General features: G+C 40.9%; 1 protein-coding gene across 4 annotated transcripts in view; it reads left to right on the top strand.

The window, feature by feature from the left end:
• Nucleotides 1–12,859, top strand: part of trps1 (trichorhinophalangeal syndrome I) — a 118,124-nt gene that overhangs the window by 55,356 nt on the left and 49,909 nt on the right. For all 4 annotated transcript variants that reach the window (XM_039820144.1, XM_039820145.1, XM_039820146.1 and 1 more), the window contains exons 3-8: nt 30–749; nt 1,092–1,207; nt 6,003–6,615; nt 6,966–7,180; nt 7,651–7,861; nt 7,974–8,214. In XM_039820144.1, the coding sequence (XP_039676078.1) occupies nt 30–749; nt 1,092–1,207; nt 6,003–6,615; nt 6,966–7,180; nt 7,651–7,861; nt 7,974–8,214 (2,116 nt within the window). The remainder of the gene's footprint in view (nt 1–29; nt 750–1,091; nt 1,208–6,002; nt 6,616–6,965; nt 7,181–7,650; nt 7,862–7,973; nt 8,215–12,859) is intronic.

Below are 12,859 nucleotides of genomic sequence, written 5' to 3'. Positions count from 1 at the left end.
TCTCTCACTGTCTCTTTTTTATTTTTCAGAGATGGTGAGGAAGAAGAATCCCCCTATCCGGAGTGTGGGAGGTGAGGAGGAGGAGGAAGAAGAGGGGAGGAAGCCGGCAGGAGAAGAGGAAGAGGAGGGAGAGGAGGAAGGGAGAGTGGGAGCAGAGGCCGAACGAATAAACCGACCATCTGAACCCGAATCCTCCGACCGGATCAGAGGAGATGAGGAGCCGGAGGAGGAGGAGGAGGAGGAGGAGGGAGAAAGCGAGTGTGTGTCCTCATCTGTCTCTCCCTCATCAGTTGGTGAGCGCTACAGCAATGAGGGGAGAGGGGGGAGGAGAGCAGGAGGGGGGAAGGCCAAACAAGGAGAAGCGGGATTGACAGACAGACCCGAGAGCCAGTCGGAACCTGAGGATGGGGAGAAGGGGGCAGAGGAAGGAGAGAGGAGCGAAAGAGACAGAGGGAGGGACGATTATCTCACGGCTCCTCTCCTCTCTGCTCCCCTCCTCCCCCCCAGACAGGAAGGAGGGGAGGAGTCCACAACTGACACCCCTCCACTTTCCTCCAGCCCCTCTCCTAAACTCCAGGACTTCAAGTGCAACGTGTGCGGTTACGGTTACTACGGCAACGACCCCGCCGACCTGGTGAAGCACTTTAGGAAGTATCACCTGGGTCTGCACAATCGCACACGGCAGGATGCTGCCCTCGACACACACATCCTGGCACTCCACAACATGGCTCCCCAACACACTCCTCTAGGTAACTCCAGCTCCCTGCTCCAGGTGTTTGACTGGTGTTGATGCTTATTGTAGAAAGCCGCTTTAAATGGAAATTAACATGGACTCAAAAATACATTCTTATGAATTGTTTCATTACATTGTAAAGGCACAATAAGATTTTGATTTTGTAAAGTTTGTTTTTCAGTATGCTCCTAGTGGCACCAGTTTCTCACAACAAAGACTTGTTTATTATTTGTCTAAAAGGTTTCCTTCTTCTCAGAAGTCAGACATGTCCTTAGATTTTTGTGCCTCTGGCAGTCTGACCTCCTCTTTGTTTATCTGTTTCTACAAGTCTGACCCCTCTTTTTGCTTCTGCTCCCAGATATACAAGCAGGACAGGGGCAGAGGAACCAAGCCAAAGAGTTGGGGAAAACAAGACCAGATATGCACATTCAACAGCACAGGACAGTCATGATGAATGGCACGTATGACGTACAGGTAAGCATGTGCCACAGTTAAGAAAAAGAGACGAGTCAATTTTACATACTGTACGTGATGATGCCTAAGAAATGCATTTCATTCACATGCTAAGAATGCATATGTACCCGTAGAAATAGACCACAAAACCTGTGTAAACAAAGAAGCAGTAATAACGCCACCTCCACAATGAGTAAAAAAAAAATTTTTTTTAAAGAAAAGAAATCTCACACAAAAACATAGAAGCAATGAATAAACTAAAGCTGCACAGTGCCTCTTGTGGTGTGACAGCATTGAATGAGTCGGATGGAAGGTAAAGCGGCCTATGAGTGGAGCGAGGGCTTAAGTAAAGCTTTGGTTTGTAGCTTCCTGTTGTTACCTCCTCAGTCCAATAAAAACCCTGCATTGTTTGAGCCAATGTCTCTTTTCAAAATCCTTTTTACTTAACAGTGGCTGCAAACAGCTTCTGTAGTCATTGGAGTGGACGGTCGAGGGAAGCCAAAAGGACATTCATTTGAAAGTGATAATAAAACAGACAGGACTTATGCAATTTAATTATTAAATATTTTTCATATTTGGGGACTTTGTCAAAAATGATTCAGTACATTGATTATACACTAACATTAACTGCATAGAAGTAATGTTTGTGAACAAAGAAAGCAGTGCAGATAGCTTTGTTGTAAACTTTGTTTTTGATTAAAAACTTGCATAAAAAGACGTAGGTTGCAGTGTTCCCATTGCAACATGAAGCAACCTGACACACTGATTCAGTTAACAATTCACTATAAGCATCCCTTGTTGTCATAAATCAACATTTCGAGGCCCATAACTGAACCGAGTAATTTATTGGGAAGAGCAATCTGCAACTGATTTGTAACATAGGGTGTGTGTGTGATTTGGACAGTGAGGCATTGTGGTGCACATTATACATTTTATAGACTGGCATATGGATAGACAGACACGGATAGGGATAAAAATAGGGCACCTGGCAAACACGTGTACATGCACACGCACACACAGAGACAGGAACACAGTCTGCTTCACAAATCACTTACAGGCACTGCATGCATAATAATAATAATAATAATACAAATAATAATAATGTACTTTATTTGACCTCTTGGGGAAATACATTTTTTAATTCTGTTGTTATTTTTCTTGATTTACACACACACACACACACACACACACACACACACACACACACACACACACACACACACACACACACACACACACACACACACACACACACACACACATGCATCGAATTTGGAGAGATGTCAGAATGATGGGTCACCGCAGCACAGCGCCCAGAGCAGTTAGGCGTTCAGTGCCTTTCTCAATGGCACTTTGGCAGTGCCCAGGAGGGCACACTCCATACCGGCTCTGTCCAGGACTTAAATCTGCTACCCTCCAGTTTCACCCCAGTATTTTTAATAATGGCTAATAAATGCATATCCTGCCCTAATCCCTCAGATTCAGGGCTCAATTTGTAAAAGAAATGTAACAAGGTGGGAGCTACTTTTAACCTTCAGGTGCAATTAATAATTTCTTCAAGATAAATGTTGTTCATATACTTAAAGTTGATTGAATTTTACCTTGTAATTATACTCCATTAAAACACATTAAAAAGTCAGACGTCATTTGCACCTGCAGCCTGGGTATCAACTGAGCTGACAATTAGTTTGAAGATATAAAATATCTTCAATAATTTAGTTATATTTAAGGGGTACTAATCGGTGAAATCAACAGCTGTAGACTTTGGTTCGAATGAAAACCTGCAAAGTCTCTGCTTAACATTGTACACAGTTAACTGTCACTGTTGTAGTAGACATTAAAGCCTAAGACACAAGTATTAACATGTCAGTTATATTTGCTATGAAACTGGCATTATGAAGAATGCGTGCATATTATGCCTTATTCAAACTCTTGCAGATCTTCTTAAGCTACTTCATAAAAAAGGATATACTCACTGTAGCTTTGATCTTTGAAATCCACATTCAGAAGCATATCCCTTTTTTAAACACAAACATTTAATAAATAAAGTATTTAACATCAGATTTTTTGTAAGGCAGCAGAATGGGCAGTTTTTTTTAGTTTGAAATGAACTTTCATTCGCTAAAATAGTGAGAACTGGAAGTGTCTGGCAGACAAACTTTCATCAGACAATCACTCGTAAATCAGATGGTCATGAGGAGACATTGAGATGCCATTGAGTTCTAATAAAGCAGGAAAATGAATTAGACTTACTGGACGCCTTTTGTCCCTCATCTATAATAGTTAAAGAGTTGTTATTTCAAGTTTTATGACAACTGCAATATGTTCTGTCCATGTCTTGCAGCCGAAAGATCAAGCCATTTATTCCATAATGCTTCATGGTTTTTCGTAGTTTGAGGGGTTATCACATCCCTTAAAAGTCCCATTTCTCAACAGCTAATATGCCAATCAACAAATAATTTCCCAAATAACTGCAATTGATCATAAATACTGAGGTGAAGTGTGCACATTAATTTCAAGTTTCTAAATTAGGTCTATTAAGAGCCTCAACTTAATACATGAAAACAGTTTACATTTTCATATTTCATACTGTAGGTATATGTTCAATGCTCACCAAAAGTTGTAGGTTCGCTTAAAAATGAATTTATATATGCATAGACATTAAGAATTTTAATTGACTTAATTGGCTTTTTGTGCTTTTGGACTACTCCAGTTTTCGGGTCAAGGATTAAGACTTTGAGTGTGCGTGAACAGTAGGGTTTTGTCTGAAAGGTTTAAACAAGATGATCTAATAAACGTGTGTGTGTGTGTGTGTGTGTGTGTGTGTGTGTGTGTGTGTGTGTGTGTGTGTGTGTGTGTGTGTGTGTGTGTGTGTGTGTGTGTGTGTGTGTGTGTGTGTGTGTGTGTGTGTGTGTGTGTGTGTGTGTGTGTGTGCGCGCGAATAGTCAAGGAGTTTCATTTCGCTCAAACCAGGAGTCTGTAATGGCCGTAAGTCACGTAATGGACACAGAAACACACACACACACACACACAGAGTCAGAAATAGAAAATCCAGTGGGCTTAAGTCGTCATTATGAAGAAAAAGTGAAAGTATATAAAAAAAACGAATGAAAGGGGTCTCTATTCTCTCCATCCCTCGCTCGCCTTTTCTCTCTCCCGCCCACGTTTGGAAAATTCCATGTTGTCATTTGCTAAGGCGAGATGCCCTGTCAACCAATGACATTGCGGGAAAAGAGACTCTGGGAGGAGAGGGATAGGAGAGAGAAGGAAAGAGCGAGAGAGATGGAGGAGGAAAGTGGAGAAGGGAGTGGAAGAGACAGAGAGAAAGGCTTTGAAACCACTAGTTATAATCGGCTGTTAGGCAGTGTAATGAAACAGTTCTCCATTTGTCTCTCTCATCATTTGTCTTTGTCTTTCCTTCACCTTCTCCTCAGCTCTGCTTTTTTTCTTTGCTCACTCTTTCTTACTCTAATTCTTTTTTTCTCTCTCACCTCTTAATTTGCTTTTCCTCCCTCTCTCACCTCTTTCTATTCCCCGAGTATCACACTTTTCCCTCAACGTGTCCCAATTGTCCTCTGCCTCTTTTCTCTCTCTCTCTTTGCCTCTCCCTCTCATGTTCCCCTTTGTGTCTTTCTGTCCATTCTGCTTGCTGTAATGACTTGATGTCTGGCTCTTCTCTAATTGCCTGGGCAGGGTCTTTGGGACGTGATGACTGCATGATTGCTTTTGTGAGATCACAGACACTAATAGTTCTCATTTAGCCTTCTGAATTTATTCTAAAATGTACCATCTCACTTTTTATATTACTTTTCTTGCTCTTTTTGTACCATGTATAAATGTTTTGTCTTCATCTTACCACTAAAAAAGACAGTGAGAGGTTTAATGACCACGTTTTAATTGCAAAAAAGGAAACAAAGCAATTTTCACAGTGTAATTTTTCCAAAAAGTACAAAATCATGACCTGGATGACAAGAATTAATTAATAGATTTATTATGGGAATACATTCATGTTTTGGAGTTGAAAATACAACAAAATGTATACAATAATTTGATAATTATGACTGAAATCAAAATGCATGCTTATCAACATTTGCACAGTAAAAATCAAGCTAAATGCCCTCATATGAAAAATGATAAAACCATACATCTTTGCTCACCAGTTGCATACCGTTTTTGCCAAACTTCCATTACAAGACAGTCAGAATGAAACCACAGATCCGTAAAGAGACAAATCCATATTGTACAGTAGTAAGTCTAATGTCAGCGTAAGACTTGCCAGGTTGTCTGCCCGCCAGTAGAGCCAGCAGTGCACTATAATCTCCTGCAGTCAAGGGACTAACCTAATAAAAAACAGACAAGTGTCAGGTTGCTTGCTCTGTAAAGCAAAATCTTGGAATAATACAGATAGTACAGAGTCTGATGTTATTGGTCAGTTAGTTAGAGTTTGAGCAGCCTTGTAATTGTCTACAGTTACATATAGAAAATGATTGATTGCCTTTGTTGTGAGCTTAAGTACTAAGCTCACAACATGTTGATAAGAGCAGCTGGAGCACAGATTTACATATTTGCGGAAGCACAGCTCTGTGTTTTGGAGGCTCATGTCACGTGTACCTTAAAGATCTGCTGCATAGGAATTAAAAATGACAATGATGAATTTATTACTTAGTACTTGGTTTCCTTTACTTCACAAATGATCTTTCAAGTTAAAATCATATGTGTGACTGTATGATACACAGAGATTGATTTTTAATCCTGATTTAACAAAATCTTTTTCGTCTTCTACGTCTTTTCCCCTCTCTTTTCTGCTTGACAACAGGTGATGCTGGGTGGCACGCTAATTGGGATTGGCCGGAAGACCTCTGATTGCCAGGGGAATACGAAGTACTTTCGCTGCAAATTCTGCAACTTCACCTACATGGGCAGTAACTCCCTAGAACTTGAGCAACACTTTGTGTCCTCGCATCCAAATAAAGTCAAAACTCCACCCTCCACCCCCCTGCTGGCCACCAATAACCTGGCAACGCACGACAACCAGGGGAAGGGGAGGAGTCAAATCCTAGACGGCGCTGAGCGAGTCGCCGTGAGAGCGGACGACGATTCCTTGGCCGGGTACTCCATCCCAGTGAGGGCGTGTTCAGATTCGTCAGGCTGGACAGGGGAGCCGGGTCGAGATGCTGTGCAGACATATTATTGGTGTAAATTCTGTAGCTGGAGTTGTGAGTGGTCAGGGGGCTCGGCGAAGCTTTTAGAGCACTATGAACAAAGACATAGAATGAGCACGGGAGGTACTATGAGCCCCAGCAACTCTAATCCTGGGGGGATGGACAGAGAGAGGGAGAGAGGAGGGAGAAGAGAAGGAGAAGAACGAGGCCACATGACATCCAAAAGCCGCAAAGATCTATCATCCAACCCATCCAGCACCAGCCAAGGTAATGAAATGGGAAGTATGGTTAAATGGGGTTGTGAATTGCTGTATGTGTTTTCAGTTGAAGGTGGCTACTTTTATGAGCACAATAGTGTCATAGCATTAAATAACAGTCTAAAATGTCTACGTCTTCTAGTACTATGATGCTCTTCCCAGACACTCTGACACTGCTCACTTTTACTTATTTGCTGTTAAAAGTACTACAAAACTGCTTGACCCCCTGCTTTTTTATTGTTTATAGTGCTTAAAACTACTTGACCCTCGTTTGTTGAATTTCTGACATGCTTTTGTTGTTCTTCTCCAAGACCCAAATTGTTTTATTTAACAGACCTTTGCTCTGTTTTCTGCTCCTAGGAGACCCAAACAGCAGTGATTCAGAAGCTGTCGTGACCAGTTATAACTGTCAGTTGTGCGATTTCCGGTACTCAATGGCCCATAGTGCAGATGTGATCGTAGTAGCACCGTTACTACTGCACTACCAGCACAACCACTCCATCCACCGATGCTGCATTCAGCACTGCATGTATTGTCCACAGGGGCTCTGTCAGCCACATAAACACCTGGGGGAGGTGAGATGAATAAAATATTGAAATGTTTATTTGCTTGGTGCATTGGCATTTGAAGAAGAATTGAGCTGTTTTGTAAGCACAAGAAAATAAAATGTAATATATGAGCAAGTATAAAGTTAATTGTTCCAATTTCTGGCCTAGTTAAAAATTCCCTTGGTTCCCCCAATCCACCCACGCACAGTCCCCACCCTCCTTTGTGCCAGCTGCCAAACGGTGCCGTTGCAGCTGTTAAAAATGCAAAAAGGATGGTTTACAGCCCAAAATTGGATGCATCGTTCAGTTAATGATATACATTTACACTGGTAACAGGTGATATCACCTGCATAGACAAAAACACAATCATATCACGACAGAAGAAAACTCCTCTAAGCCTAAATTCACCTCATAATGCACAGTGTTGTCAGTAATAACGAAAGCATGCAAAGATCCATGCTGTTCCTTACCAAACTTTGTCTGATTCTTCTCAATAGGTGTCTCACCCCTTTGCTTGTCGGAGGCCCTCCTGCCCTAAATGCTGTTCCAAGTTTCCTCCGTCCACCAAGCAGCAGGACTCCATCGGATCGAAACCTGCTACCGCCACCTCACCTAGCATGACCCCTCCTAATCCTAGAGGGGACCCCGGGGTGATTTCGGGATCAACTTTTCGCCCCTATGACCCTGCCCATCCTGTTGTCACACAAGGTATTCAAAGGCATCCCTCATCTGGCATATTTTGTCAGAATATTGTCAATATGTTCAACAGTTTCACGCTTTGTTTCTTGCTCCTGATTTCGCCCTGTTTTTCTGATCCCAGGTGTCACCCACTTGTGTGACCAGTGTGCTTTTGCTACCACCGACATTGACGTGTTGCTCCAGCACTACGAAAGCTGCCACACCCTCATTAACCTAAAGGGGGCAGCGCCACATGTCAAGGCCGAGGAAGAGGTTGGCGGAGACAAGGAAGGGGGGAGAGGAGGTGGAGGAGAGAGGGAGTACTCTTGTACAAAGTGTCACTTCATCACGGAAGTGGAAGAAGAGATTTTTAGACACTACAGGTAAGAGCGAGATGGAATCAGAGAACATTGATTAAATACTATTAATGATTATTATTAAATGTTATATATTATTCCACGTAATACAGTGGCTTTTTTCCACAAGGTTGATTCTTAGACATGAAAGGGTATTAAAAAGCTGTAAAGATACATAGGAAGTCTACATAGGAACTCATAAGTACAATGTTATCAAAATATTAATAGGAATATGTTTGTGTGTTTTCAGAAGACTGAAAAGAATCAGTACAGTGGCCCATTGAGTTTGCCACCTTTTCTAAAACTCAATTCTGTGTCATTTGTTCATTTATTCACTGAGTGACTGAATGTGGCACGTGATTGCGTGTTACTCAAAGAGTCAATATTTCAGTTAGAGTCTATGACTAAATGTTGTAGTAACTGGATGACTTTGAGTATAGTAAGTCAGGAAGATGATAAAATATTGCTTGTGCTGGGATCCTGTAATTCTCTTTTTCTTTACAGCCAATTAGCCATGACATGTTGACTGTCTGAGTACACTCATTTCCAGCAGCAACCCATTTATAAAACCATTTAGATCATTTAGACAGGTAGGTAGGTAGATGCACATTATTTGGCCAACACCTGGACGCGACTCACAGCTTTGTCGTCTTTCAGTATCACATACCTGAGTATCACCATACTGTGATAAACTTTACTTAAAGAGACGGCACTTGCACATGGTTATTTCCCTTTTCTGGATACATATAAACTCAGTTTCTGTCTGCAGTTTTTCGGTCTCCGGAGCTCATCACTCATTTTGCTCATTTTGCCCATGTCAGTTTCAGTCTGTGATTTATGACAGTTGATAATTGTGTACGTATCAGATACTGGCAGTTTGAAACTGATTGGGAGATGAAAGTGGGCTCTTGCACTACAAAGTCAGCACCAGGTCCCCTTACCTGCTGAGTTATCAATGACTTATTAGAATCTTGGAATCAGCTCTGAGACATGAAACTGTGAGAATCTGGTTTTGCTCCTTGGGAAAGTGGCTTTTCCATCACTACCTTTTAAAACTAATGCCGTCCTGTGAAACTACTCTGCTTTAAGTACACTCCTATATGTTGTCATATTTTGTAACTACTACAAGTACAAGGCCCATAAAAGAGTCGAATCGATGCAGAACCAGAGATATATTTTTTATATAGAGTTTTCAAAACCTGCTGCCTACATTACGCACAATGCAACTTGCCAGGCTACGTTTCAGTCAGAGATTAGATACTAGTAGCGGCAAATGTAGCCTTGGGCCACAAGCCTCACGCAGGGATGAGGAGTGGGCTACAGAGGCCCGATTATTTTTTTGTTTTCAAATTTGTAGTTTTCAGTTTCTCCCTCTGGAGCCACAAAAGGCCTTTTACAACTTGTTTCACGTTTGCAGTATTACTCCCCAAGACTTGTAAACAGACTTTGATTCGTAAAATCTGTGGATATCCTATATTTATGACTTGTCCTACTAGTATTTTTACTGACTATCCTTCCTGAAGCAGCTTTCTCCAAAGAGCATCATCCTGTCAATATAATATTTACAGATTGGTTGTAAATTCAGAAAATTAATGAAAGATTTATTTCAGGGTGATAGCAAAGAAGAAGAAGAAGAAGAAGATGGCGACAGAAGGGATGGAGTGACAGACAGAAAGGACAGTAAAAAGTAAAAAAAGACAAGAGCCTGTAGAGGCAAGGAGAATAAAAGACAAAGAAACAGAGGGAGAAAGTGAGAGAAAGACAAAGAGAAGAGGGAGAGAGGGTGACTGAACGAGAGGGAGAATGAGAGAGTGTGGAGGGGATTTAACAGTCCACTCACGTCCTTAACTAAATCTAATCCCTGAATCTCAGAGCTCAAATCAAATAAAACTGAAGTAAAGCCAGACATGTGTACACCACCACTAAAATCAACCGTTCAATGTTGAGGGATTACAAAACCAACTTTTACAAAACAGAATTCAGGATTATGTTATAGAACAGAGGGCCGTGGTGTTGGGGGGAGTTACCAGCTGAAACAAACTAATCAATCTCCTCTACAACTTCTACACCAAAAGGCTCTCACTGAGATTCGGACATTTGTAAGGCACAGGCACACACCAGCAAAAGAACTTACTAACATGTATGCCTTTGTTGTGATAGCTGAGAACGTGCATTATATAATTACAGTGCTAGTATTTTTTGGCTATTATGTGAAAGGTTCTTGGGCTTCAAAGTAAGATGCAAAATGTGTGGTTTCATATACAAATATAACATTTTATTATACTTTCTTAATCTATAAAGCTTATTCTCAAACATTTGGTATTGCAGAAATACTTACATGCTCTGATTGTAATCTCTGTGTGTGTGTGTGTGTGTGTGTGTGTGTGTGTGTGTGTGTGTGTGTGTGTGTGTGTGTGTGTGTGTGTGTGTGTGGACTTGCTATGTGCAGGTGTGTATTGACCTCACAGGATGTAGGGGTTGTGACCCTAAACATAGATTTGTTATTTGAAAGACTTTGTTGATATAGACCTGTTAGACTCTCAATGTAACATAGCACAAATGTGTGAGATCCGCAGGCTCTTTGCTCACATATCCAATGCATTTAGGTTGGCTGTCTTGGGACCAGTCGCAGATTAAAAGTCTTGTATACCTATGAGGGAAGCAAACCAAATGTGAAGCTGCATATTTAACTATATTAAGTTAAATGTGTGCTTCCATGGACCACATAGTCCACCGCTGCAAAACAAAAAAACTTGATAGAGAGTTTTGTACCAGACATAGACGTTAGCATTACATTACACATTCTTGACTTCTCATGTTGCTAGGAGAGATATAAATTAGTTATGACTTTTTGTTTGCCCTGTTCATTGTTACACATTTCTTATCTGGAGGGTATAACTAAACTTTCTTGGACAATTCTTGTCTTGTGGATTATTTACTTATCAACAGACCTTTTAAAATGCTTTCTCCACATTTCTCCACATCGCTTTACAAATAAATACCTCCAAGGGCAAAATTGTGTTTTACCAATGAAGTCCTCCTACTTTTGTGATGCCAGCTTACTATTCTCAAAGAAATAACTTTACTTTAATACTAAATGTAATGTCCCCTTTCTTGTCATAGGAAAAATGTAATTCACTGTATGTGAGACAGATGTAGCTGTTGACAGTGTTCAGGGTAAACATAGATTGGATCAGTACATGTGTAGAATGAATGATATAAACTTCATTTATTGTGTGTGTGTGTGTGTGTGTGTGTGTGTGTGTGTGTGTGTGTGTGTGTACGCGCGCATGCATGTGTGTGTGTGTGCGTGTGCGCGTGTGTGCGGTGATGACAAACAGAGAGGCCACTGTGTCTGTTCAGCATCTGGAGACCTTTAAGTCCACTCGGTACAAGGTGTACTTTACTCACACACACATTTTCACAAATTTCTACAAATACCTAGACTACTTTGATCTGACCAAGATGCTGTTTAAAACCCTAACTTGAATCTGTCATTACCCAGGGAGTTTAGTTTATTTAATAAAGGGCAATAGAGACCGACAGATACTATACAGATAAAGAGTGAGGGAGTCAGAGGAGACACGTCAGATAAATTGCTTACAAATAAGAAAGGTAGTGTATATGTTCTATGTACAGTACGCATACCTTAAAGTTTTGTTTTTGTTTTCTCCTCCATGCAAGAATTGTTATGGCAGGTCCCCAAGAACAATCCACATGCATGAGAGAGGCTAGAACAGAAAAATGACAATTTGATAGTCCTTAGATGTTTGCAATGAAATCTTTCATATCATTTTATTCCACTGACTGTTATTAAATAAACTCCCATTGAAATGTGGCAGTAATGAGAAGTCCCCGGTGAGAAATCTCAAGCGCAAACAACAGCAGTGTCGAGCAAATTGCCGCTTTAGAGCAAGATGTGAGTGAAATAAGTGGAAAGAATGTTCATCCTATTTTCAGTCAAAGTTACACACCTGACTTATTTGCCGAATAATGGTCCAAATCAACTCCTACTTCTCATGCATGCCAGGTCTTTTCTGAAATAATTCAGATAGAAAGGTCTGAAATGTTATCCTATTATTTGTTTTCAAGAGGAAGAGTTTGTTTAAAGTTCACAGCAGAATCCATCAATACAACAGTCAACATGTGATTACCTCAATACAAACAAAATATAGTTGCTCGTTCTATTAAACTTGTATTTACAGCTACTAGTTCATATTTTCCCATATCCCTAAATATAAAACAGCTGCCCATAATGGGCCCACCAACAGCCATTGCAAACAGGAGTCCCTGTTCTTGGTATAGATGGCCGATTGATTTTGCTCATTCTGCTGCACAAAAAGCATCTAAACTTTTTTCCGAGCCAGGAAAAACTCTGATGTTTCTGTCTGTGATGTATCGTATATATTGCTGGTCAGTCTGGGCCTTGCCAACAGGAAATGAAGGTGGTTTGTTGATGGGGGATTCATTTCTTGTCATTCAGATTCATTTACATTCCTCACAGTCCTAAATCATTGTGATTTAGTGGAACACTGAGTCACTTTTTGGCCACGGGTTCGGTGAAACTCTACGTGAGTGGTTGGAGGAAATCAGGCACAAATGCACTTTAAATGCAATTTAGTGGATTCAGGGAGTGGATTTTCATCCAAATGAGATCAATGACAACCTTTTT

This window comes from Perca fluviatilis, chromosome 13 (assembly GCF_010015445.1).
Source record: "Perca fluviatilis chromosome 13, GENO_Pfluv_1.0, whole genome shotgun sequence".
Taxonomy (NCBI): Eukaryota; Metazoa; Chordata; class Actinopteri; order Perciformes; family Percidae; genus Perca; species Perca fluviatilis.
Note: the sequence above shows the minus strand (reverse complement) of the source record. Positions and strands in the feature narration are given on the sequence as shown.